The sequence below is a fragment of the Triturus cristatus genome, chromosome 6 (assembly GCF_964204655.1).
Source record: "Triturus cristatus chromosome 6, aTriCri1.1, whole genome shotgun sequence".
Classification (NCBI taxonomy): Eukaryota; Metazoa; Chordata; class Amphibia; order Caudata; family Salamandridae; genus Triturus; species Triturus cristatus.
Genome location: NC_140589.1, coordinates 1741892456 through 1741919302, shown reverse-complemented (window position 1 = coordinate 1741919302; position 26847 = coordinate 1741892456). Strand labels below are relative to the sequence as shown.

Here is a 26847-nt window from a genome sequence, read left to right as displayed (position 1 = left end):
GGTTCCGAAGCAGGAAAGGGGTCAGGGATGCTACTCCCGGTATTTTCTGATTCCCAAAAAGGACGGCAGATTGCGTCCGATTCTGGACCTCAGGATCTTGAACTTTTACCTGAAACAGGAGAAGTTCAAGATGCTGACCCTTGCGCAGGTTCTTCAAGCGTTGCAGCAAGGAGACTGGATGGTGTCGCTCGACTTGCAGGACGCGTACTTCCATGTCCCAATCCTGAAGTCGCACAGGAAGTATCTCCAGTTTACGGTTGGATCGCAACACTACCAATTTGCGGTCCTCCCGTTTGGTCTTACTACCGCACCTCGAGTCTTCACCAAGGTGATGGCGGTGGTGGCTGCTCATCTCAGGAGGTCAGGTGTCCCAGTTTTCCCTTACCTGGACGACTGGCTTCTGAAGGCAGAGTCTCCAGAGATGGTGCAGCGCCATCTGCAGGTGACAACTCAGCTGTTGTTCGACTTGGGTTTTTCGATCAATGTGCCCAAATCTCACCTGGTGCCCTCTCAACGCAACCTGTTTATAGGGGCAGTACTGGACACTACTGTGTGTCGGGCATTCCCTCCTCCTCAAAGGATTCTCGACATTCAGGAGATGGTCCCTTTATTCCACAGTGGAGCGGTTGTTCCAGTTCTGAAGGTCCTTCGCCTGCTCGGTCTGTTCGCTTCCTGCATTCTGTTGGTCAACCATGCACGCTGGCACATGAGGGCGCTCCAGTGGTGTCTCCGCAGGCAGTGGTATCAGCACAACGGGGATCTCGGGGAGTCGATCAAGATCTCCGGAGAAGCTGCGGCGGATCTGTCTTGTTGGAGCGTGGAGGGCAATCTGTCTCAAGGAAAGCCCTTCCATCTACCTCCATCGGTGGCCACAGTGATAACGGATGCATCCACTTTAGGGTGGGGTGCGCATCTGGGGGATCTGGAGATCAAAGGACTTTGGTCTCCGGAGGAAAGGTTGCTTCACATCAACCTTCTGGAATTGCGGGCGATTCGTTTGGCGCTCAAGGCCTTCCTCCCTTCCCTTCGCGGTCAGTCTGTTCAAGTCCTGACGGACAACACGACAGCGATGTGGTATATAAACAAACAGGGAGGAGTAGGGTCTCTTTGTCTCTGCAGAGAGGCCCTGCGTCTGTGGTCCTGGGCTCAGGACCATCAGATTTGTCTGATGGCAAATCATCTGGCCGGGGTTCTGAACGTGCGTGCGGACAGTCTCAGTCGGCAGTTCTCCGCCGACCACGAGTGGAGGCTCCATCCGGAGGTGGTTCGTCACGTCTTTCGGACGTGGGGGACACCTCGGGTGGATCTGTTTGCCACCCGCGAGAACGCGCACTGCCCGTCGTTTTGCAGTCTCCAGTTTCCGATGCAGGGGGCGTTGGGGGACGCGTTTCAGTTGAGTTGGGGCTCACGACTCCTTTACGCGTTTCCTCCCATACCCTTGATTCCTCGGGTTCTGAGGAAGATTCGCCAAGACCGGGCCCAAGTCATTTTGGTCGCCCCGGACTGGCCAAGAAGGGTGTGGTACACAGATCTTCTCCACCTCTCCTCGTGGCCTCCGCTCCGTCTCCCTCTGAGGGCAGACCTCCTCTCGCAGTCGGAGGGGCAGGTTCTACACCCCCACCTCCAGAGCTTACACCTTCATGCCTGGAGATTGAACGGGGCAACCTGAGTTCATTCTCTCTCCCGCCTGATGTGGTGGACGTTATTTTATCGGCCAGGCGACACTCCACCAAGTCCATTTACTCCTACAGGTGGTCTAAATTTGTAAAGTGGTGTGGAGAGAGATCCATTGATCCTTTAAAGGCCCGTCTGTCCAATGTGCTCCAGTTTGCTCTTTCCTTGGCTCAGCAGGGTTTTGCTGTGGCCACGGTCAGGGGCTACCTTTCGGCCTTATCGGCATTTCTGTGCCTCCCAGATCAACCTTCACTATTTAAATCTCCGGTTGTTTTGAGGTTCATCAAGGGCCTTACAAACATGTTTCCTCCTACTCCATTTGTAATGCCTCAGTGGGACCTTAATCTTGTTTTAACCTTTTTAATGGGGTCCCCTTTTGAGCCTCTTCATACTTGTCCTTTGAGGCTGTTATCTTTTAAGGTGGTTTTTCTTGTGGCCATAACCTCGGCAAGGAGGGTGAGTGAGCTTCAAGCTCTTAGTTCCAAACCTCCTTTTCTTACCTTACATGCTGAAAGGATGGTTCTCAGGACCAGGGCTGCTTTCCTGCCAAAAGTTGTTACTCCTTTCCATTTGGGGCAGTCTATTACCCTCCCTGTTTTCTATCCACCCCCTCATCCTTCCAAAGAAGAGGAAAGACTCCATCGCCTTGACCCGAAGAGGGCTATGAGTTTTTATTTGGACAGGACTAAAGACTTTCGTATTGATGACCAGCTTTTTATTGGCTACGTTGGTCGTTCTAAAGGTAAAGCGGTGCACAAGCGCACGCTGTCAAGATGGATAATACTGACCATCAAGATCTGCTACGCCCTGGCTGGTAAGACCCCTCCTGAGGGTATTCGTGCTCACTCTACTAGAGCTAAGTCTTCAACATCTGCTCTGGCCCGGGGTGTTCCTGTGGCAGATATTTGTAAGGCCGCGACTTGGGCCTCCCTCCATACTTTCGCAAAGCATTATTGCTTGGACTCTGAGATGAGGAGGGAGGGCCACTTCGCGCGCTCTGTATTGCAAGATTTTCTGGTATAGGAAGGTGGACACCCTCCTCCGGGAGTGGGGACTGCTGTGGGAATCTATTCACAAGGTGAGGAATCCACTGGCAGATGTATCCATCAGAAGAACAAGTTACTTACCTTCGGTAACGCTTTTTCTGGTGGATACAGTATCTGCCTGTGGATTCCTCACTGACCCACCCGCCTCCCCGTTGTCCACCTTTGTATACCATGAAATAGGTCTTGTGGTAATGTTTTTATGCTTTGTTGTGCAATTGTAGGAAATGCTTGTTTATTTAGCATTCTTTTCCTTTGTATGCTATGCATATGTGTTGGTGTGTTGTATACTGTGTATACTTTGAGTCTGTCGTTAGTCCACCTGTTCGCCTCGAAGGCACGGGGAAAAAATGGGTGGAACTGACGTCATCACGCCGACGTGGGCTTCTTATGGCTCCGGTGACGTCGATCGGAGTCGCGTGCGGAGCCGGTGTATTGTGACGTCGCCCACGTCGACGTGGAATGCTGGGGAAGAAAAGTTCCGTGGAATGCTGGCGCAGGGGATATTCACAAGGTGAGGAATCCACAGGCAGATACTGTATCCACCAGAAAAAGCGTTACCGAAGGTAAGTAACTTGTTCGTCACCGCCACGGTCGTCGTCGATGATGGCTCACTCCGGTTCGCCATCGAGAGACAGGCAATTTGTTCCTGCTGAAGACGTAGAAAGACCGACGTCGATCACGGAGCTCGACGTCGAGGGATTCTTCTTCCTTGCCTGGTATAACTATTATACAGGTTACACCGGAGGGCTCTCCGACTAGTGGGAACAAGTCTCCTCCTATCAACATGTCACCAAGATGGTTGCAGGACATCGAGCACTGAAAGATCCAACCCAGACCTTCTATGAGACCTCCTGCCATGGAATGCACACGGCCTCCTGCTAGTAGGTCCCCGAGGCGATCCAGATCTCCTTTAAGACAGCGCTCACGCTCAACCGAGCGCGCAAGGTCCCGCCGATCACATACACCAAGGAGAAGACGGAGGTCTCCTACAACGACCCTATCAACAAGGTCTTCGTATAGAGATTACTCACCGGCTATCTTGTCAACCCCACCATCCAGGGTTTCCCCAGTTGATGATCTTGGGACATTCAATGAGGTGCTCTGTAGAGGTGCCAGCAAGTTGAACATAACCATGACTGACCCGCAGGTAACTACTTCCATCATATTGGAAACCCTGCACCATTGAGTTTTGGGAAAGCCCCTTCTTCCTTAGGTGCCAGGATTATTAGAGCCTGCAATGAAAACCTTTTTGACACCTGCCACAGTGGGCTTGGGTCCCGCAAGAATTTCGAAAAAGTACAAGGCCCCAGACCAAGATCCTTTGTTTCTGCGGTTTGACCCTCCACCGGATTCCCTTATAGTTGCCGCCGCCAGAAAGGCTCATTCCAATACTTCCATTTCGTCTGCTCCTCCAGAGAAGGACAGCAAAAACGTGGATTGTTTGGGACGGAGAATGTGCAGTACTTCTGGGTCTGTCATGAGTGGCTAGCGCAGCCGCTCTACTGGGACGATATGACCGGTCTTTATTGGACTCTTTAACAAGATTTACAGAAAAATTACCCAAAGACGATCAACTGGATTTTCTAGAGATTGTACAGGAAGGTGGTCTGGTAGCAAACCAGATAATTAGTACAGCGGCCGATTCTGCAGACTTGGCAGCCCATGGATACGCACATGGTATTTGCTCTCAAAGATCAGCATGGCTTCGACTCACGGGTCTCAAACCCGATGCTCAACGAAAGATAGTCAATCTGCCCTTTAATGGTTCGTCGTCGTTCGGTTCACATGCGAACGACAAAAATGAAAACTGAGTTGGATACCCTCAAGGCTGTGGGCCTCAAAGAAGAAAGAATTCAGTCGTCGCTTTCGTTATTATGACAAACGCCCTTTCCAGCAGCAGGGTCGAACCTCTAACTGGTCATCGCAGACCCGAGGTCAGACGCAACAAAGGGCCCAGTTCCAACAACGTAAACCGGGGCGTGGCAGAGGTGGAAACCAAAACAGCAGTCAACAGCACCAAAGCAGCCACAAAAGCAATGAGGTGTGTCTTCCTCCAAAGCTGTTGTCCACTCTGGTGGGAGGAAGTGTTTCGTTGCATTGGGTCATCAATACTGTACAAAATGGCTTTCTTTTCAGGTTCAGAACTCCTCCATCTATACCTCAGAGAGGCATTTCTCACTGCAACCACCAATTGTTACAAACGGAGGTAAACATCTTATTGAAGAAAGGAGCTATAGAAAAAGTCCCCGCTCCTCAAAGAAATCAAGTAGTCTACTCTCGCTACTTCCTTGTAAAAAAAAAAAGAAAAAAAAGAGGTCCCACCACAGAATACAGACCTATACTGGACTTGACTGTTAAACAAATACATCCGCAGAGAAATTTCTAATGTTAGCACTCCATCAAATTTTCCCTCCGCTTAATCTAGGGGATTGGATGTGCTCCATCGACTTACAGGACGCATACTACCACGTACCAATCTCAAAGAAACATCGCAAATTTCTACGGTTTCGAGTGTCATTTCAACATTACCAGTACTCAGTTCTCCCGTTCGGGCTCAAATCAGCCCCCCGGACATTCTCCAAATGTATGGCTGTGGTGGCCGCTTTTCTCCGCAAACAGAAAATATTCATATATCCTTACCTGGACGACTGGCTCCTGAAGAGCCCATCTCCAACTCTGCTGCAGGATCATCTCTCGTGCTGCCTTCAGCTTCTCAACAACTTGGGCCTTCATGTTAATTTCAAGGAATCCATACTAAATCCAACACAAAAGATCCATTACCTAGGCTCCTTCCTGGACACTGAAAAAGCAAGCATGTGTCCTTCGGAGGACAGGTTGTCATCAATCCGAGAGAAATGCCTGAACCTGCTTCACACGCATCTCCCGACAGTTCGACAGGTGTCATCGCTACTGGGCTCGATGGCATCATGCATCTTTATAGTACCAAATGCATGATTGCACATGCGTCCATTACAACAGTGCTTGGAAGACCAGTTGATGCAAGTATCAGGGCGCTGGGAGGATCAGGTAATTATCCACCAATCAGCCAAAGACTCCATCCGGTGGTGCATGAAGCGATCGCACCTGATGAAGGGAGTTTCTTTCCACCAGGACCCTCCAACCCAGACTATAGTCACGGACGCCTCTCTTCAGGGTTACGGTGCTCATACGGGTCTGCTGCAAGTACAAGGTCTATGGTCCGACTCAGAAAAGAGTTACCACATCATCCTGCTAGAGCTGAGAGCCGTACATCTAGCTCTCAAGTCCCTATATCCGTCCAAGTCTCGGTCCATTCTAATCCAAACGGACAATACAATGACGATGTATTATTTGAACAAACAGGGCGGTACCCGATCGAGAACACTCTCCATAGTCTCAAACAATATGGAACTGGCTTCTAGCGAGAAACCTGTCAATAGTAGCCATTCATCTACCGGACTCTCAACTCCCAGGCGGACTTCCTCAGCAGAGACTTCGTCAAAGCCCACGATTGGGTTCTCAACAACTAGGTCGCTCACAGCATCTTTCGAGAATGGGGAATGCCAGACATCGACCTGTTTGCAGATGCGGCAAACGCAAAATGCCCCGTCTTCGCATCCAGGTTTCCCCAACAAGGATCTCAAGGGAATCCCCTTTTGATCGAATGGTCTCAGAACTTACTGTACGCTTTTCCACCGATTCCGTTGATCCCAATTGTAATCAACAAGCTGTACAGGACCAGCGCCAGGACGATCCTAATAGCCCCGGAGTGGCCTCGCCAGTGGTGGTTTCCGGACCTCCTTCAACTATCGGAAGTGCCACACAGGAGGTTGCTATGCAGCCCGGATCTCCTATCCAAACAGGCAGGGAGAGTATTCCACCCCAATCTGTCCTCCCTCTTCTTGACGGCATGGCTCCTGAAGTCATACGATATGGACACCTACAATTGAATCCAGACTGTACGGCTATTCTCAAAGAAGCAAAAAGACCTTCCACGAGGATCGTATGCCTTCAAGTGGAAGCGTTTCTTCCTATGGTGTGTGGACAATGGACATGATCCCATCCGGGGTCAGGAACAGATGTTTTATCCTACTTGCTGCATTTGGCTAGATCTGGTCTTAAGTTTGCTTCTATCAAAGTCCACCTTGCAGCTATCACGGCCTATAGGAAGTCCCCCACTCAGACTTCTCTGTTTAGGATTCCTGTGGTAAAGGATTTTCTTGAGGGCTTGAGAGAGGTTTACCCACCAGTCAGGTCTCCCTCTCCTCCATGGGAGCTTAACATTGTGTTAACGAAGTTGATGGGGGCCCCTTTCGAAGCTATTCATAAAGCTTCCTTGCAGCATTTAACATGGAAAGCCGCTTTCCTGGTGGCTATTACATCTGCTCGCAGGGTGAGTGAGGTCCACGCTCTATGTTGTAAAGAACCTTACAATGTGTTCACGCCAACAGAGTACTTCTCGGAACACATTGTAGTTTTTTGCCTAAAGTAGTCTCAGACTTTCACATTAACCAGACTATCACTTTACCTACCTTTTTTCTGAATCCTCCGGAAAGATCTCTACACTCCCTAGATCTCAAGAGGGTTCTGAAGTTGTACTTGGACAAAATAAAGACACTGAGGAAATCAGAACGTTTGTTTATTAACTATGGTCCTGTTAACACAGGTTCTGCAGCCTCCAAAAGATCCATCTCGAGATGGATAGTTTCTTGTATTATACGGTCATACCAATTGGCCAACAAATCCCTTCCAGGGAAACCGAAGACTCATTCCACTAGAGTTAAAGCTTCTACCACGGATCTCCTTAGGAATGTCCCTTGGCAGAGATTTGTAAAGCAGCTACATGGCGATCAGTTCATACGTTTACTAGTCACTACTGTTTAGATGCTGACACACAGGCAGATGCTCAGGTTGGGCAGGCCTCGCTGAGAAACTTGTTTGCTAATACAGTTTAACATGTGTATGTCAATATTGTTTGCTGTTTTTTGCTCGTCCGCGAGGAAGTGGGTATGGGCTTGCTACTCTATTCAGTGCTTATGACTATTGATGAGTATCCCCTGGAAGAGAAGGATAAGTTACTTACCCGCAATCCTAGTTCTCTTCCAGGGGTATACTCATCAAAGTCATAAGCAACCCTCCTGCCTCCCCGGACTAGCATTAACAGTTTATACGGTATTGTTGCATCTTGGATGCAGGTTCCTACCGGTTTCTTATACTGTACAAAAGAACTGACCTAACTGTCACCTGTGGTGCATGATGGGAGCAGAGGGCTCCTGGAAGCCTTAAAGGCAAGGTGCTCAGGGTCTCTGAGACCTTAAAGTTGAGGTGCCAGTTTCTTTTTCTGTACAAGGCTGTTATTTATTTATGCAGCCTTTTCTGGGTTACCGCACGTTTGCGGAGATAATTCAGTGCCTATGACTGAGTATACCCATGGAAGAGAACTAGGATTACTAGTAAGTAACTTATCCTTCTCCAGCAGTGGCATCTTCCTGAAGTCCTCCATTAGGTTTGACGGCGGTTTCCGACTCCACTTCACACCTATGCACCCAGCTTCCCTGGTGTAGGAATCGTGGTTCCTAGGGTATCCACGGGTGAGGTGGCTCTCCAATCTTCTGTCGTCCGTGGGATTTCTTTAAGGTCCACTGGGAAGGGTCTTTCTTTAAAATTGCAACCGTGACTTACCCATTGACTTGCGTTGATCCTGTGATTGTGTTCCCCCTCTGCACACGGCTTCCGTGGGACTCCTGGCTACTTACCTTGGGTGGTTCCTTGGGTCCCTGGCACTACTACGTCTTCTAGGTATAGTCATGACTCTAGTTGTGGTTCGCATACCACTATTTTAGTATATGGTTTGATCTCCCCCTTGTGACCACTGTGTATTTCGTGCTGTTTCTATTGAAAAGTATTGTGTGCATTGTGAATATCTCCATCTAGGAGATATCTGTATGTGTTAGTGAGTGTCTTAAAATAAATATATCGCCGCCTAGTGTTGGGTCCGGATGATTGCATATTGTTGTCCTGGAAGAGTCTTCGAAGTATCACGAGATAGGTGGCTCCTCCCCTGGACTACAGTGCGCATGGGCATCCTCTCCATCCTCAGATTGTTTTTTTCCGCCATTCGGTTCGGATGTGCTTATCTTAGCTCAAGTTAGGAAAACTTTATTTAAGGCCAAAAGCCTTTAGATATCGTCGGTATCGTTTGCGTTCGGTATAGATAAATATTATACTTGTTTTCGACCTGATTCACCCTTATCGGACCGAGTTTCGGTCCGAACATCGATCGACGTCCGAAGATGGAATCGAGGACTCCCTTCAAGAGATGTCCTCTGTCACGCAAAATATCCACACGTCGATGTCCATCCGGTGTGTAACAAATGTTTATCACCGGATCATGATGAGACCAAGTGTATGGCCTGCGCCCGGTTTCGGTCGAAAAACACCCTTCGGAATCGACGAGCGGCTAGATTGGAGGCCAAAATATCGGCACCTAACCCGGTTAACATATTCAGTACCGAGGATGAAGAAGTCGAGAGCGTCGAAGAGGTGGAACAATTCAAATACGTTGAAGAGCAGGATGTTCAAGAACAATCTGGCCCTGCTTCGGAGCATGACTCCCACTATGACGACGAAGATCAGGAGATCTTCAAGGGCGAAGACGTCGTCAACGAGGTAGGAGACCACGATGAGGCCCTTGGGGCCGGGGAAGATCGCTCAGGCGAGGAGCTAGGCCAATCCGTCGATGCGGAGGCCGAGGTAGATAGTCTTGATAAGGCTCAGGTCAAGGGATCGCCTGCGGGCCTTACCCAAGATCGGTCGGATCGTTCTACGCGCCCCGCCTGAAGGCCCGGCTTCGAACATTTCAAAAGAGCCAGAAATATCGAAAAAGACTGGAGTCGATTCCGTGAAATCGAAACCAAAACCTGCACCGGTCAAATCGAAACCGAAAGTGCAACTGGTTCAGGTCGGATCGAAGGCATCGAAACCTTCCAATTCGTCGACACAAAAGAAGGACATCGGAGCCGAAAAACCAAAGAAGGACTTTGGTACCGAGAAACCAAAAAAGGACTTCGGCACCGAGAAACAAAAGAAGGCCCTCGGTCCCGAGCAGATGCAGAGGCCTCTAGCACCGAAGGTTGGGGCACCAACGACCAAGGTCAAGGTGGTCTATCCGACTACATCAACACCGAGGAGTGCTGAGACTGCCAAAATACCCAATCAACAAGGCGTCGATCCAAAACTTCGGATGGAAGCCCCGAAGACAGGAAAGAAACCGGAGACCGCGTCCAGGCCTGTCTCCAAAGAGCCTGTCGGATCAAAAGCACCGTCGGCATTCACGTTGAAACAGGTATCGGAGTCCCTAAAGCGCATCAGGGAACGGTACACTCTCGAACCGAAAACGGGTGCCGAACCGAACAAGGTCGCCAAGGCTCACTCGGCGCCGGCACCGATCAAATTTGGATTGCCACCACCGGGGACACCTAAGATGTTCGAACTTAGGAGTATCGAACAACCAAGAACAGTGTCCACAGAAAGAATAGATGTCAAACTCACAGGACCAGTTTATCGACGTAGACACTGGTAGACTGTCGTTCCGCAAGCGGAAAATTATTCCAGAAAAGACTTTGGAATCATACAAAATACCACTGAAAAGGACAATGGCGTCAGGTTCGACACCAGTGCTTGTGGAACCTTACCAAACATATGATCAGGAACCACAATCCTTTTCTCCCGCACACTCGGAGGCGGATGCAGGAGAGGGCTATAATGAGGATACCACTTATCCTGTGGATAATGACCCTGATGAACAACAGCAAGACCAGGATCAAGCATGGGGAGACCCTAATGACCCAGGAGACCCACAAAATGCTCCTGACACTCATATTTATAATATAAAACCATCTCCCACTGAAGATACTGCTGCTTTTAACGCCCTCATTGAAAGAGCGGCTGCCAATCACGGAGTGGAACTTCATTCTGACTCTGTGGAAGAGGATTTCTTGGTGGACACGTTCTCCACATCAGAAAAAACGGTCAAGACTCTACCAATGTTAAAAGGGGTTATTAAACATGCTAAGGACATCTTTAAGGAGACAACCAGAGCACGGGTATTGAACCCCAGAATAGAAAAAAAATACAAACCAGCCCCAGGAGACCCAATGTACATTAAGGGTCAATTGCCGTTGGACTCAATAGTAGTTTCTAATGCTCGCAAGAGAGCTAACTCGTAAACTACCGGTGATGCTCCTCCTCCGGACAAGGAGTCCAAAGTGCTAGAAACATCGGGAAAAAGGATAGCAGCACAAGCGGCAAACATCTGGCGCATTGGCAACACTCATGCACTCCTGGCCAGATACGACAGGTCACACTACGATACCCTAGAAACACTGATAGAACACCTACCAGATGACTACAAAGATGGAGCGGAGCTCCTCATCAGAGAGGGAAAACTCATTACAAATGCGTCCATCAGATGCGCACTAGATGCAGCTGACACTGCAGCAAGGGCAATCAACACTAGTGTGATGTTGAGGAGGCACGCATGGTTGAGAATATCAGGTTTCAAACCTGAAATTCAAACTAATATCTTGAATCAACCAGTCAACCCAGACTTTTTATTTGGCCCCGAGGTTGACACTACACTAGAAAAGATTAAAAAGGACACAAACTGCGAAATCTATGGGGGCTCTACAGTCGCAGCAGTTTCGGAGTGGCTCCTTTCGTCGCCCCGGGAATAGGGGAGCAGCTAGAGGTCAGGGGTCCCAGCAGCAGTACAATAAAGGAGGTACCCAGAGTACCTATAATAAGAACAATAGGGGTGGATATCGTGGATCCAGCACCAAAGGCAGAGGACGAGGACACAACAACACCAGGTCCTCCGCCAATAACAAACAGTGACGTCTTGTCACTGCCCCCCGACCACATAACACCGGTCGGGGGGAGACTCCAACAGTTCCTGCCAGTCTGGAGATCCATCACCACAGACAGGTGGGTCAGAGAAATTGTCCAGTACGGTTATTGTCTGGAATTAACATCCAATCCACCCAACATACCACCAAGACACCGTCCTATGTCCGCAGAGCACTTGACATTATTGCAGCAGGAAGTACTAAGTATGCTGCAGAAAGGAGCCATAGAGCTCGTGCCTGTAGAACAACCAGGGTCAGGGGTGTACTCTCTGTACTTCTTGATCCCCAAAAAAGGACGGGTCTCTGAGACCTATACTGGACCTAAGACCTCTCAACCAATACATTCTGTCAGAGCATTTTCATATGCTCACCCTCCAGCAGGTTCTGCCGTTACTCAGTCAGGGAGACTTCCTAGCAACACTAAATTTGAAGGATGCGTATTTCCACATACCCATACACCCATCACACAGAAAATATCTCAGGTTCACTATTCAGGATCAGCATTATCAGTTCAAAATCCTCCCTTTCGGAGTAACAACGGCGCCCAGAGTCTTTACCAAGTGCCTAGCGACAGTGGCTGCACACTTAAGGAGACAGCACATTCACGTCTTCCCTTACCTGGACGACTGGCTTGTTCAGGCAAAGTCAGCACAGCAGTGTGCCAGCCACATATCCCACACCATTCACCTTCTTCACAGTCTGGGATTCTCACTGAATTATCCAAAGTCACATCTTCAACCCGCCCACGTACAGCAGTACCTGGGCGCGACCATAGACACTCTGGCAGCCACAGCTCAGCCAAATTTAGTGAGGATCAACAGCATGCAACTGCTGATTAAAAAAGTTCAGACCTCAACACTCCCTTCCAGCGCGAGTGTTCATGCAGTTGATAGGCATGATGGCCTCCTGCATCTTCATAGTCCCGCACGCGAGACTACATATGCGCCCGCTTCAGGAGTGCTTGGCACGTCAATGGAATCAGACTCAAGGACAGTTGAAAGACCTAGTGTTGGTGAGCGGTCAGGCATACAACTCTCTGCATTGGTGGAATCCACAAAACCTTTGCAAGGGCCGACTGTTCCAAGAGCCTGTTCCACAAATAATACTGACGGCGGACGCGTCTCTCCAGGGATGGGGAGCTCATGTACTCAATTACACAGTGCAGGGACTATGGACGACACAGCAAAAGAAGATGCACATCAACCTTCTGCAACTGATGGCAATCTTCCTGGCAATGAAGGCATTCAAAGAACACTTGTGCAACAAAGTCGTGTTGATCCGGACGGACAACATGACTGCCATGTACTACATACAGAAGCAGGGAGGAACACACTCTCCACAGTTGTCTCATCTGGCTCAGAGCATGTGGAGGTGGGCCATTCAGAGGAACATGTTCCTCATGGCAGAACACCTCCCGGGCAAGGACAACCAAATGGCGGATCTGCTCAGCAGACACAGCCACCAAATGCACGAGTGGGAGCTACATCCATCAGTACTCCAACCGTACTTCCAGCAGTGGGGTCATCCAGAGATAGACCTATTCGCCACAAGGGAAAACGCAAAATGCCAAAGCTTTGCCACCAGGTTCCCGCATCCACAGTCGCAGGGCAATGCGATATGGATGAACTGGTCAGACAGATTTGCGACCGCGTTTCCCCCAGCGCCATTAATACCGCTAGTGGCACTCAAACTCAGGCAACACTCAATGACACTCATCCTGGTTGCTCCAATGTGGGCACGCCAGCCATGGTACACCACATTGCTAGAACTTTCCGTGGTGCCGCATCAACGGCTGCGGCTAACACCCAGACTTTTAACACAGAACCATGGCGAAATTCAGCACCCAGATCCGCAACAGCTGAACCTGGCAATCTGGCTCCTGAAGTCTTAGAGTTTGGCTACCTGAACCTGCCTCCAGAATGTATGAATATCATCAAGGAGGCCAGGAGACCCACGACCAGAGCTTGCTATGCAGCTAAATGGAAAAGATTTGTCATTTACTGTAAAAACAATAACATTAATCCGCTGGATGCATCCATTCAGAACATCATCTGTTACCTGTTACACTTATACAGATGCAATCTGGCATACAGCTCCATCCGTATACATCTAACCGCAATAGCAGCCTATCTTTAGAACAGGCAGCACCTCTCTGTATTCAGAGTGCCTGCCATCAAAGCCTTCTTAGAGGGAACTCAAGAGTGATTCCTCCAACACACCCACCGGCACCGGTGTGGAACCTGAATGTGGTCCTCACCAGATTGATGGGTCCACCTTTTGAACCTCTACATTCATGTGAGATTCAATTCCTCACCTGGAAAGTAGCTTTCTTAGTGGCAATCACTTCGTTGAGAAGAGTTAGTGAACTCCAGGCACTAACCATTCAAAAGCCATTCATACAGGTTCACGCAAACAGAGTTGTACTACGTACCAACCCCACATTCATGCCTAAAGTGATATCGCAGTTCCACATGAATCAGACTATTGAACTGCCTGTTTTCTTTCCAAATCCAGAAAATGTCGCAGAGAGAATGCTCAATACACTAGATGTAAAGAGGGCCCTCATGTACTATATAGACAGAACAAAGGATTTTAGGAAAACAAAACAACTGTTCGTTGCCTTTTCTCCACAACACAAGGGCAACGCCATTTCCAAAGCAGGGATAGCCAGATGGATCGTTAAATGTATTCAAATTTGCTATGAAATACCTAAACGCACATTAACGATTCCTCCAAGAGCCCGCTCAACACCAAAGTTAGGGGCGTCCATGGCTTTCCTAGGGAACATTCCTTTAGAGGACATATGTAGAGCAGCCACATGGTCCACTATACATACATTTACTAAACACTACTGTGTAGATGTACATTCAAAACAGCAGGCAGCTGTAGGACAGGCTGTTCTCAAGACCCTTTTTCAGACTGCTGCAGCTGGCACGGACAGCTGGCACGGGCAGCCGCCGCTAATGGCGGGACTGCTATGTAATCTATGCACAGATATGAATTCAGCAGCCCACATGCCTCGAACCGAATATGCTACTTGCCAGTATGCATCTGTTCTTGGCATGTAGGGCTGCTGACATTCATATCACCCACCCTCCTCCCCGGCGCCTGTAGCGGCTGCAGCACTCAATTACTGTATAGCATGGTCGTCACTTACTGTATCTACTCCATCACTGCCACAATGGCGAAAAACAATCTGAGGATGGAGAGGATGCCCATGCGCACTGTAGTCCAGGGGAGGAGCCACCTATCTAGTGATACTTCGAAGACTCTTCCAGGACAACAATATGCAATCATCCGGACCCAACACTAGGCGGCGATCTATGCACCGATATGAATGTCAGCAGCCCTACATGCCAAGAGCAGATGCATACTGGTAAGTAGCATATTCGATAAGATATGTTCTGGTAAAACAAGCTGCGTTACACTCCTTTTGGACTAAGCCTGAAGGCTGCTTTCCACAGCTACCACTTAGAGTTTTTTAAGGTGGTCTCAGACCACTAAGGTTGTCTGGATTTGTCAGGGTGCCCACTTGCATAAGTGTGAATCGTATACCAAGCCAGCTTCTCGCATCTCTCTATTAACTGAGAGCCACTGGTGATAGACAGCAATGCAATGAAATTAGCACAGTCACTGTATTTGAGAGGAAAAACATGGGGCAGTACAAACCAGTTTCAGTGCCACGTTGTGGACTTGAGTCCCAACAACATTTCTTGTCCGATTTGTTTGACTGAGCCCCTAACCTAGTATTTTCAGAACAGTTTGTTTCATGATCCTGCTTTTATTTTGAGATTGTTGCGTCTTTCCTTATAACGTAGCATTGCTTTTTACTCGGTAATGTGTATGAATATGTAATGTACATCTCACTCGATCTGCCTGTTTGATAAAGTAGTAAGTTTCACCAGTGGATTCATAACTTCAATTATACTAAACATCTCTACAAATGTTTGTCATTTTGGCGACATACTTTCCTCGCTAATGTATTTATTTATTTTTTTCCTACACTCCCAGGATTTAGATGGTAATCTACTTGATTCCTGGGAAGGAGTAAGAGTGCAGTGTCTTTGGTGCTTAAATGATGGCAAGACTGTTCTGGCTTCAGACACACATCAACGAATTCGGGGCTATAACTTTGAGGACCTGACGGATAGAAACATGCAAGTATTGTGTTAAGCACTTCAAATGAAAAAACTGGAATCATGAGTTTATGGTGTTGTCAAGTAGCCTCAGCTTTAATCAACTTAGGTACTTATTTGCCCAATCTCAGAAGTAGTAGTAAACGTTTGACTAATTGCACTAATAATTTGTACCCTAATGGAGTGCTTTACAATTGTTGATTAAGTACACACAGACAAATACATCACTTGTAACAGTAAGATCAGACTCCTTCAAAGCCACATCAAAAATAACAGTAAAACAATCATATTATTAAAAAAAAGTCCAAAAGTGAGTGCAAAAGCCACATCAAAAAAAACTTTGTACCCTACGAGGCCAAATGTTAAGAAGAAACAGCAGACCAAATGTACCCAATAAAGGCAAGAGAAATACTCCCTGACATTACTGAAGTCCCATGGTATGGAATCTTCACATATTTCGGAAGTGTGGAGGTAAGTACTTGGTGTTAGTAGTGAGGACCCAGCAACTGATCGGAGAGCTTCATTCAGTCAATGGAGGTCCAGAATGGGTACTGAACCAGGTGTAAGCAGAGGTAGGCAGAGATACTGGTGGTAGCATTTAATAGGATGACTAGTATGAAAGTTAGAGAGGTGCAACTGGGAATAAAACATACATGGAAAAAGAAAAATAATCCACACAGATGGGTACATGTATGCCTGAGACTGTGTCCAGTATACAGTACTGGTGAAATGTAAACAAATTAGGACAATATCAGAGTTACAACTTTGATATTGTCCTAATTTGTTTAAATTTCACCAGTTCAGCCAACACCCCTGTTAATTTGTGAATGGAAAAGCAGGTTTGCGTTTCTTGAGTAAGCCTCGCATAGTATACATAGAGGGATTTGGTATCCCTTGTTGTATGTATGAGGTGTATCTGGCTGTTATGGAGGCTTGAGGCAGAAGTAAGGGAGTTTGAGCACTATATCCCCTTACAGGAGGAGAAAAGGCAAAATGTCTTAGGCTAGTTACACTGCTGGCTGGGACATGTTACTTTTTCTCTCCCGCACTTAGGGAGTTCATGGAGCACAGTCTAATGGAATACTTTACATAATTTCTAGAGTTGCTACAGATTCAGAATACCTTTGATCTGTAGCAGTACGTACATCTCATGAAAGCCTGCCTCTGGTCTGGAAGGAAACACTAGAGAAGGTTCAAAGACCTGGGCATTGGATTGAGGTCTGGATGTTTATAGGAGCTAGCTTTTGACCAACATTGATTCAACATGGAGCTTCAGATTTTCACTTGTAAGGAAATGCCTCTTTCTATATGGTCACCCCCAAGTTTTTGGACTGAAGCTGTTGGTTTTTCTACTAGTGCAGTGAGGCCTGCTAACAAGACCTCAGTGCCAGTGCCCTGACACTAAAAAGTGTATGCTCAGTTGGCTTATACCCAATTAGCTTAATATAACTTGCCTATAATTCCCTAGACTGTGGTGCTCAGGGCATGTTAGTTAGGTCACCCCAGGAATTGCAGCACTGGTTGTGCCATCCTGGATTTAACGCAGGTAAAACGAGTCTCCCAGTCTACCATTGTAGACTGGAAGAGCAGTTTTAAACTGCTAACCAGACTTTGCCATTTAAAGCAATTGCATAGGCAAGCTTCCCCCTGCAATATGTGTAAGTCACCCTTAAGGCAGCATACCAAATCCTATGGTAAGATACAACAGTAAAAAAGCTACACTCGTTTTCACTGTGGCAAAGCTTAGTTGCCCCATTGACGAGTGCAGGGTTACACTCTGACCCTTTAGCTGTGCTAACTCCTGAGTGGTGCGACCAAAGTTGATACGCCAATCATCGAATTACTCATTACATTAAGCCAACTTGATTCTCGAGCCAAGATTAATGTAACTTGTTGCAGTGTGCATCTTTAACAAAGTTAACACTTTGTTGCCTTTAGTCTTCTGTGCCGTTAACTGTTGCGCATGGGAGTTTGTCTTTGAGACCACTTTCAGCTCTCCTTAAGAGACGTGCTGACGACTCCCAGGAAAGATTACAATAGAACAGTGGTTCCCAATGTGTGCTCGCCATGGCTCCCTGTTGCGCCGTCATCTAGCCAGGGGAGCCGCGCACCAAGCACTTTAATGCATTTCATGTTGAAGGGTTTATTGGCTTCAGTTAAACTAATTAGACTTAAACACATGATGTTGAATATTTGTAAGTGACATGCTAGAAGCTGGAAACGTAGTGCTTTATTAATTGCATGTCGAGGTACATGACCTCCATATTTCACTGGATCCCTATGTTCCAACACTCCCAAAGTAAGCGGAAGAAGCCCGATTTGTTTTGTTAGACTTGTTGATAGTTTCGGTTTTTTCCAAATGCATTTTATACCAGTGCAAGTTATCAGTAAAGTTGTTGTGTCGCTCAAACACACCAAGTGTTATTAAGAATTGACATGTGTACTTTAACCATAGGTACTTCCAGTACACGTTTCTTCCAGTGTACACACACTTCCAGACAGGCCTGCTCTCTCCATGAGCACAGGGAAGCAAAACACCATATAAGGCATAATGCCAATATTTGTAAGAAAGAAAGAGGGATGTTTAAAAATAAGAAAAACAGAGGAATTTATTTGGCTTATATTGAATTGGAGGCAATTTTAGGTAGGAGATGGCAAAAATAAAGCTGTATTTGGTTTAAATAATTGTGAGTCACCCTGCTGAGACAGGTGTGTTTGGTCCGTATGACATTGGTAGAAATGGAAGTGCATGCAAATATTCTTCAAGCGCAGAAACACTTTGGCCATTGGGCCAACATGCATATGGGTGATATCTAGTACTGTAAGTGGGATATCAAAGTTTGAGAGGGTTCTCTAAAAAAAAAAAAAAAAAAAAAAAAATGGGCAAAGAAGTGTAACTAAAAATATTTTATTAGAGGCGCTGCTTTTGTAATACGAAACACCCTGCGTAGCTAATTATTATACCTTGATCAGCTTCATCCAATTTTTCTCTCTGAAAATAATTGAAAGTACTCCAGAGGCCAGGCTTATGCCCCCCCACCATCCAAAAAAAAGTAAGATAGTGGGGAGCTGCGGCCAATGGTCAAAAGGACAAGGGAGCCGCGGGTCGATAAAGTTTGGGAACCACTGGGAGAAGCCTGCACTAGAGAGGTTACCTCTTTACTACAGGAAGCCACACTGGTGTTAGCCCAAAAGCCAAACTCCGATTTAAAGCCACCTTTGAGGGGCAAATGGGAAACACTTGGGAGAGGGGCTGCTTTGTCTGGGTAGATAGACTGGCATTAGGGACAGGGTAGAGGAATCGAGTTGTCAATCCAGATTTTCATGGGTGTGTAGCCTCCTTGGTAGCCGCACTTCTGGGTTCAGCCATATTGGAAGTGGGCAGGATGGTGCATCCTGGTTATCTAGATGCCACACTTGACAGGAAGTGGTTATCAGGAGGGAGGGAACCTGGTAGACGATTGGCCATCAAATGCATCCTACCTTGAGGGCATTTTCTGAGCATAAATAGGGCACACCTGGCATCCAGAACTCATATCTTGACTGGACTAAAAGGACAGAAGCACTGCCGTGGTGCACCATGAAAACAACACAGAGGCTTCACTGTCATGGACTGCACCTGGTGGCTAGCAAAGGAGAGGAATTATGTCTGCTGTGAGCTGCTCGTGGAGAAGTTGTCTCGAGTACAGCTGAAGCAAGAGACTCCAAGGGTCAGCTGGCTGACCGCCTGTTCGCAGCACAGGACCACACCAGCTGAAGAAGTCTGCTGGGGCTAGTTGGTAGCACAAATCCTCGTCATCACGTAGCCCCAGAGACCAGGACCTGATGCTCAAAGTTGCACCCAGGTTTTTTAAACCTGGGAGAGCTGTCCAAGTGCAGCTCAGTAGACCAGTTATCATTTGGCTGTAACTGCAATATCGGATGACTGTAGCCCAGAGGTGACTGGACTTCTGCCAGTTAAGGGAGGAGTTCGAGAGATGCGGACCCCTGTTGCTAGGACCGCCTAACTGAGTATGTGGACTGAGGAGTAGCTGCAAAAAGACCCATGTCAAACGCATCACATCAACAGCATCCTGTATCAAAGCAGAAGAAAAGGGAGAAATGGGGGTGCATGTATCTAGTAGTCCAAAGAACCAAAATATAATTTTCAAATATCCTCTTTATTTGAAAAAAGATTCCCTTTTTTTTTTTTTAGAAGTGATAAGGAATGGTCAGCCAACGCGTTTCATTCCCTCAGGGGGAACTTCATCAGGGCTGTAACATGACAAAACATATATATTACATATAAATTATAAGGCACAGGACTAACAATACAAACAGATAGATCAAAGTTAAAAGATGTACTTATCACAAGTTCCCAACATAGAAGTGAAAACACAAAGATAACACACAGTTTTTATAACAATATTAGTCACATAAAAGTTTGCATACCTATATCCACAAAATATCCATTTTTTTATGTATACTATAAAACAAGTAATTTACATACTCTGATATTTACAAAATATACATATTTACAACTTCTTATCCAAATGAGCATCTCTTTGTCAGTGTTACCATCTATTGGATCTGTCAACATATCAATAACATTTTCCTGTTACGATTTCATAGAACAAGTACAAAAGGTTGTGCATACCTTTTGTCTAATGGTTCCACTCTTCACAACATTTGCAAGGTAACACGAAGAGTTCACGAGATGCAGCCTATTTGACATGCGCCTCAAATTCCTATAGAAGGACATAATTCTCAAAGTCTCTGACATAGGAACCTCAACTATTCTGCCAGAACTATAAGCGGTTCATAAGGGTTTTCACAATGATTTACAACGTATCACACCCTACAATTTAAATATAGATTAACAATGATCTTAATACATTTCAAATATGATTGCCTGATTATATAAAAGCAACAGACATAAAGTAATCCTCATACGCATATTAGTGCGTCATCTAGCCAAGTGATGTGTGTTACTGAAAATTAATTGCAGCAGTAGGGGTAGGCGAAAACTAAGCAATATAATCAACCAAAGTTGTATGTATATACAACTGATATCTTAATATTTTGGTGCACAGTCCACCCCAACAGTGTGCGATATTCCAATCCATTTACAACAATAAAAAGAGATGAAAAAGATATAAAAGAAAAAATTGTTGATGAAAAACCGAAAATGTCTAGCCAAAAAATAAATAAAATCCATATATATAGAAAACCACTAAGTGCCAATGTGGTCTGGCGAGCCAGGTCCCACTAGAGGGGCCTGCTTGGCTGTTCACTGTCTGCGGAGGCCAAAATCAGTGCAGTCAGTACGGGAGTCTAGTTTCTGAGACGGGACCTGCGAAAGGCTGTTGACTTGATCACCGAGGCTGAGACGCAGGTGTCCTCCGTCGAAGATAATGTAACGACCCTCCAACGTCAAGTCAATAAATTGACAGTGATATCGCAGGAACTTGCCTCCCGATCTGAGGATGTAGAATATTAGTAGCCCCGGATAAACTTGGATATGGCCTTTAGGAGTCTTCCCTAGAATTACGGAATCTAGACAAGGCATGTGGGGAACCCTGTGTAAGTACTACCCACAATGGAATGGATCATTTAAACTCTGGAAGGGAGGTAGGACGTACACTAGATAATGATCTGGGAAATGAACTCACTCTCCCCGAAATTACTCTACAAGTCAGGACAAATAGCTCTAATAATAATGGGCACAGTGTCTCAAACCTATTTTGGAATGTTGCAGACCTACGATCCAAACGATTTGTTGAGAAATGTAATATACTTTGCCTGCAGGAAACTTGGTCTGTGCAAGTAATACACTTTAACGGTTTTAGAACCTTCCACACGCTTGCCATCCCGTCATGTCATGGGAGGCCCAAAGGGGCTCTTCGTATTTAAATTTCAAACTTGTTGAACACGCAAAAGATTCGATTAATTAAATCGGAAACGTATTATCAGATCGTGACTGTAAAGATGGACCATCAGAACAGTTTTGCGCTGATCAATTTCTATAACAATATTCCGAAAGGAAAAGAGGTGGCTATTTTGAAACAACTTATGAATGATGTACATGTTATACAGAATGAATGGGCAGATGATGTCTTGATTGTCTGGGGAGGGGATTTTTTTGTTACCTTGTGTCTAGTAGAACGCGACATTACTTGTGGTTTAATGAACGATGATTGTTGCAGCCCGTCCCATTTTTCCCATTCAACAACAACAATTCATCTTTATTCGATCATGTTAAAAAATATCATAAAAGCACATATAAATAAATCACATTAAAATTATTTCGATATTCTATCTTTAAAATTACTAATATTTCATCACAATTCTAGGATGAAGATACATAAAAATGTAAAAAAGAGAACCATTTCATATGCTAAATCTAGGCACTTGTATTATTGTTTTGCGAACTCAGTTAATCTACATGCTGTCCCTTTCCTCTTCCTCATGCAAGCCCACAGGAATGACGCAACTGAATAACAGACCAAAGGGTCAGGGGGTGTTTTTAGAAAGTATAATGCTACCCGACACTGCTTAAAATTCATTTTCTTTAAAATTGGTTTAAGGTGGACATTCCTTTCCTTCTTGTATAGGCTGCCAAATAAAAATGTATGCAATTCTGTTTGAGGTGATAGGTTATCACATGGGCACGCACTTAAATCGGCTTGATTATGTTTTTTTAGGATAACCTAACATAAGGGGAATCAGGTTAGTGCGAAACCCCAGTAATATGAATCTATGTTGCATCCTATTTACATTTACTAGATAGGAGAAACCTCCTTCAATTATTGGTGGGTTGAGGCCATATGCCCGGGCTTCGTGTTTCTCTTTATAGTGTTCCTTGCGCTTATACTCGGCCATCAACATGAACATATCACTAAACCTCTGTTTAGAGACCTTCCTACAGGCCAGGGGGTCTTTAAAGAGTTCATGGAGACCAATCTCCCTTAGCACTGATTCTACGTAACTAAGCCACCTAGACCTCTTCCACGTGTCCATTGCTAAGCAGCTCCTTAATATTGATTGATTCAGTGGAACTGTATCTCTCCTCCAGATTGAATGCCAGGGGAGAAGTGGGGCTAACTATGTGTATTCTGAGATATAAGGCAGGCCCAATTCCGAATGTAAACTACCATTTGTAAGAGAGGGAGGTAAACCCACTACAGATTTTAAAAAATGTATTCTCAATAGTTTGTAGTAGTGTCGATGCAACCATACCCCACACCCCAGCTCCATAGGTCGCTGCTGTTTTAACTCTGGCCTGCTACATATTTTTTATCAGTAGTAAGGGTGTAGCACCCAATTTTCTAGCAAAGGATTTTATGGCAATAATACCCCTCTCCATTACGATCTTTCTTCCCTCCATCAATTTTGCCCATAACAGATCTTTATCAAAAACGATGCCCAAGTGTAGGGGAAAGAGTCCACTACCTCAATTTTTTTCTGCTTCCGTGCGAAAGTGCGGTACCTTTTCTTTTTTTGTAGCCCCTGCTATTAATAGAAAAGACTTCGTTTGGTTCACTTTCAACTGAAGTGAATCCATAATGGAGACATACGCAGTTATCAGCCTTTGTAGCCAAATCCCTGTTCTGGCGATTAAAACCGCGTCGTCTGCGTAAGCCAGTAATGGAAGTGTTTGATTTTCAAAAAGGGGGACATCCCTAGTACCCACTGTAAGTGCCTTTTCTACTCCGTTTGTATACAGAGAAGAGGAAAGGGGCAAATATGCAACCCTGCCTTACTCCCCTAGAGATTTTAAAGGAACGTGTACAGTCTCCAGTTTTGGTGTAACGCACTGATGCCGTCGCGTTAGCGTACGATTGCCTGATAAAATTTAGTATAGCAGGTTCGACCCCATCATCTCCATTATAGACCATAGCTTATGGACCACGCAGTCGAACACCGCGCTAAGGTCCATGAAGGCCATGTATAATTTCCCCTCCTTCATTCTAGTATATTTTTCTATGATCCGTGCTAAATTCAAGCACTGATCCACAGTACCCCTTCCCATTCCTTTTATGGGGATTTCTTAAACAAAATGATATTTGTATTTGATTTGGATTTTGTTAACCTATTATGTTCTCCACCCATCCCTTTTGCTCAGACCTTCAATTTTTTTTTGTAAAATATGTTTATTGATTAACATCCTATATCACTCATACACAGTTCAATCAGGAGCCTCCGCTCGCGTAAATCATTCCTAATACACAATACTCCTTACACGATCGTATCTTTTCTTTAACCGATGGTTTACAAGCGAAATTACTCACACTCACTGGAAACTCTTGCGGTGTACCACCCACAAGTCTCCCCATCGTATTTCCTTAACAAGGTATAATGTGGCAAGATTAATAACAGCAAATGCATTCGGAAGCTCCGGATCATAATAAAGAAAATGAGCACAAAACCTATAACATGCTACAACCCCTCCTCCCTCCCACCACCCCCTTCCCATAACTCCCCCGGCATGACTTATTAGCTGGATACGTAACAGGGCACTCGGTTCTCTGCTCATAATAGCATACCCTACAGCTGTAAGGTACACCTCAAACTTTCCTAACACAGGTCCGCTGATGGACTAATTGGGATAGCTTCTATTCTCCCATCACCGCTCTAACCAGACAATGAGGAGGGCAGGTTTTGTGTTTCACTAAGCACCGAATCTACTTCAATATCAGAGTCTATGGGTTTCAGGAGTTCTGCTAAGGCTCCCCAGGCACGGGCAGAGTCCATTGCCCTGTCGCCATGAGCTCGGGTAGCTGTTTGCAGTCGAAGAACCGTCTCGCACTCTGCCCACCGAATAAATTCAGCCTTCCACCTCTGCAATCTCGGCCCACGCTGCGCCTTCCAATTAGCAGTAATTTCCCGCGTGGCCAGGACCAGCCCTAGATCTATAAATTTACTAGTTATTTTTGTCTTCGAGGTGTGGGGAAACCAGTGTAATAAACATGGACCTATACCAAATTCAATCTCCCTGTCCGTGACATCACAAAGCAGCGTCCACACTTCCCGTCAATAAGCCCCGATCCGAGGGCAGCCCCACATCATATGGCAGAAGTCAGCTCCCTCTTTGTGGCACCGGGGGCAGGGCGCCGCGAGTGTGTGAAAATAGTGTTTGACTTTGACTGGAGTGAGATAAGCCCTGTGGAAAATAAAAAATTGAATCTGTTGGAATCTGGCATTCCTGGAGCATTTCCAGGGGCGCTCAAGCAAAACAGCCCATATTTTATCAGGAATTTCCCCTTCAATATCCTCCTCCCAGTGCTGCTTCAGCCTTATAAGGGGGACCAGCTTTTCGCAGGTCATCCGTCGATATAAACAAGCGACAGCTTTAATGGTTCCAGCCGCCAGCACCACATATTGGCAGGCCATGGATGTCTTAGGCTCAGATAGCCTTTCGTTCCATCGTCGCTGAATAGCCGACACCAAGGCAGCATGCAGCAGATAATCCCCACGAGGGAGATCAAAACGCTCGCGGATGGCCTCATAAGGAAACAGAACGTTCTCTTCGTACAAATCTTCCACAGCTGTCAATCCTGAATCACGCCACCCCTTAAGCACCGACCAGTTGTCCCCATGTGGCAACTGCTGACACATTAACAGCGGGATCTCTGGCGCATATGGGCACGCGATCCGCGCCCTCTGTTGACACCTATTCCAGCACAACCGAAAGGTCTGCACGTCACTAGGGAGACCCCCAAGGCGAAGCGGCTGTTGTATGATAATCCTAGATAGCAGGTAGGCAGGAATCCGCCCCCCCCCCCCCCCCCGTAGCATCTCCCACTCCCCGAAACTCTCGAGCCACCGCCTGGGTCAACCATTGCAGCTGGGCCACCAAATAATAGGACTCCAAGTCCGGAACTGCTAGCCCTCCCTCCCTCCGTGGGCGCATCAAAGTATGCAAAGCTACCCGGCGTCTGCCAGCTAGCCAGAGAAACCACGTTATCATCTGTTGGAGCCTCTTAAATGTCGACGCAGGGATCCAAACAGCAAGCGTCCGAAAATAATATAGCAACCTGGGGAGTGCCACCAGCTTGAGAAGCGCTACCCACCCCATCAGGGACAGCGGCAACGACTGCCAAAAGTCCACACTGCCCTGAAGGCCTCGTATAGCTCTGCCAATATTACCCTCCACCAGATCTTTTCGTTCATGGTAAATACGTGTCCCCAGGTATGTTATACAGGTGTATTCCCACTGTACCTCCTCCGTAGATCGAGGACCCTCAGCTGTCTTGGAGGTGGGGAAGAGACATGATTTTGACCAATTCACTTTCAGTCCTGCCAATTCCTTGATACATCGAAGCAGTCGATTAGCTCCCAGCAACTCCCCCTGGGTATCGGCTAAAAACAGGAGGAGGTCATCCGCGTAAAGGGCTAGATAATGGGTATCGTCGTGCACCTGGAGTCCCTTGAACCATCTCCCCGTTCGGGCCTGGGCCGCCAGCGGCTCTATGGCCAACGCAAACAACAACGGGGATAGAGGACACCCCTGGCGCGTCCCCCTACCCACCGCGCAGGGAGGTGATATCAGACCTCCTGACTTAGTTCTAGCCGTGGAATCCCTATAGAACAAAGCCGTCCAAGCCACGAATCGCTCCCCCAGTCCAAAGGCACGCAGTACCTGGAATAAATAAGGCCACTCCAGACTGTCAAAGGCCTTTTCTGTATCAACCGAGAATATGGCAGCAGTATGAGTACGTATCGGCCTCCAAAACACGGAGCAGGCGACCAACATTACCCGCTGTATTTCGTTTGGGTATAAACCCGCCTGGTCTACATGTACTAGCCGGGCCATATACGGCAGGAGGCGAGAGGCTAGTATCCGACTCAAGATCTTATAGTCGGTGGTAAGCATGGATAGTGGACGTTAGGCAGTCATGTCAGAGGGAGGCTTCCCAGGTTTCAATAGTGGAATTATAAGCGCCTCACGCGTCGTGGCAGGAAGCCGGCCCACCCTCCGCGATTCGTTGTAGAGGGCCACTAGCCTAGGGGCCAATAACTCGCCATAAGATGCATAAAATTCTATCGGCAAACCGTCCACCCCTGGAGTCTTCTTCCGCGCCATGTGTTTGATTGCACCTCTTACTTCCCCCAGTGTAATGTCTT

General features: G+C 46.7%; 1 protein-coding gene across 4 annotated transcripts in view; it reads left to right on the top strand.

Moving 5' to 3' along the window:
* The window catches only part of WDR26 (WD repeat domain 26), a 618259-nt gene that overhangs the window by 386657 nt on the left and 204755 nt on the right, over positions 1-26847 (top strand). For all 4 annotated transcript variants that reach the window (XM_085613001.1, XM_085613004.1, XM_085613002.1 and 1 more), the window contains one exon: positions 15617-15762. In XM_085613001.1, the coding sequence (XP_085469127.1) occupies positions 15617-15762 (146 nt within the window). The remainder of the gene's footprint in view (positions 1-15616; positions 15763-26847) is intronic.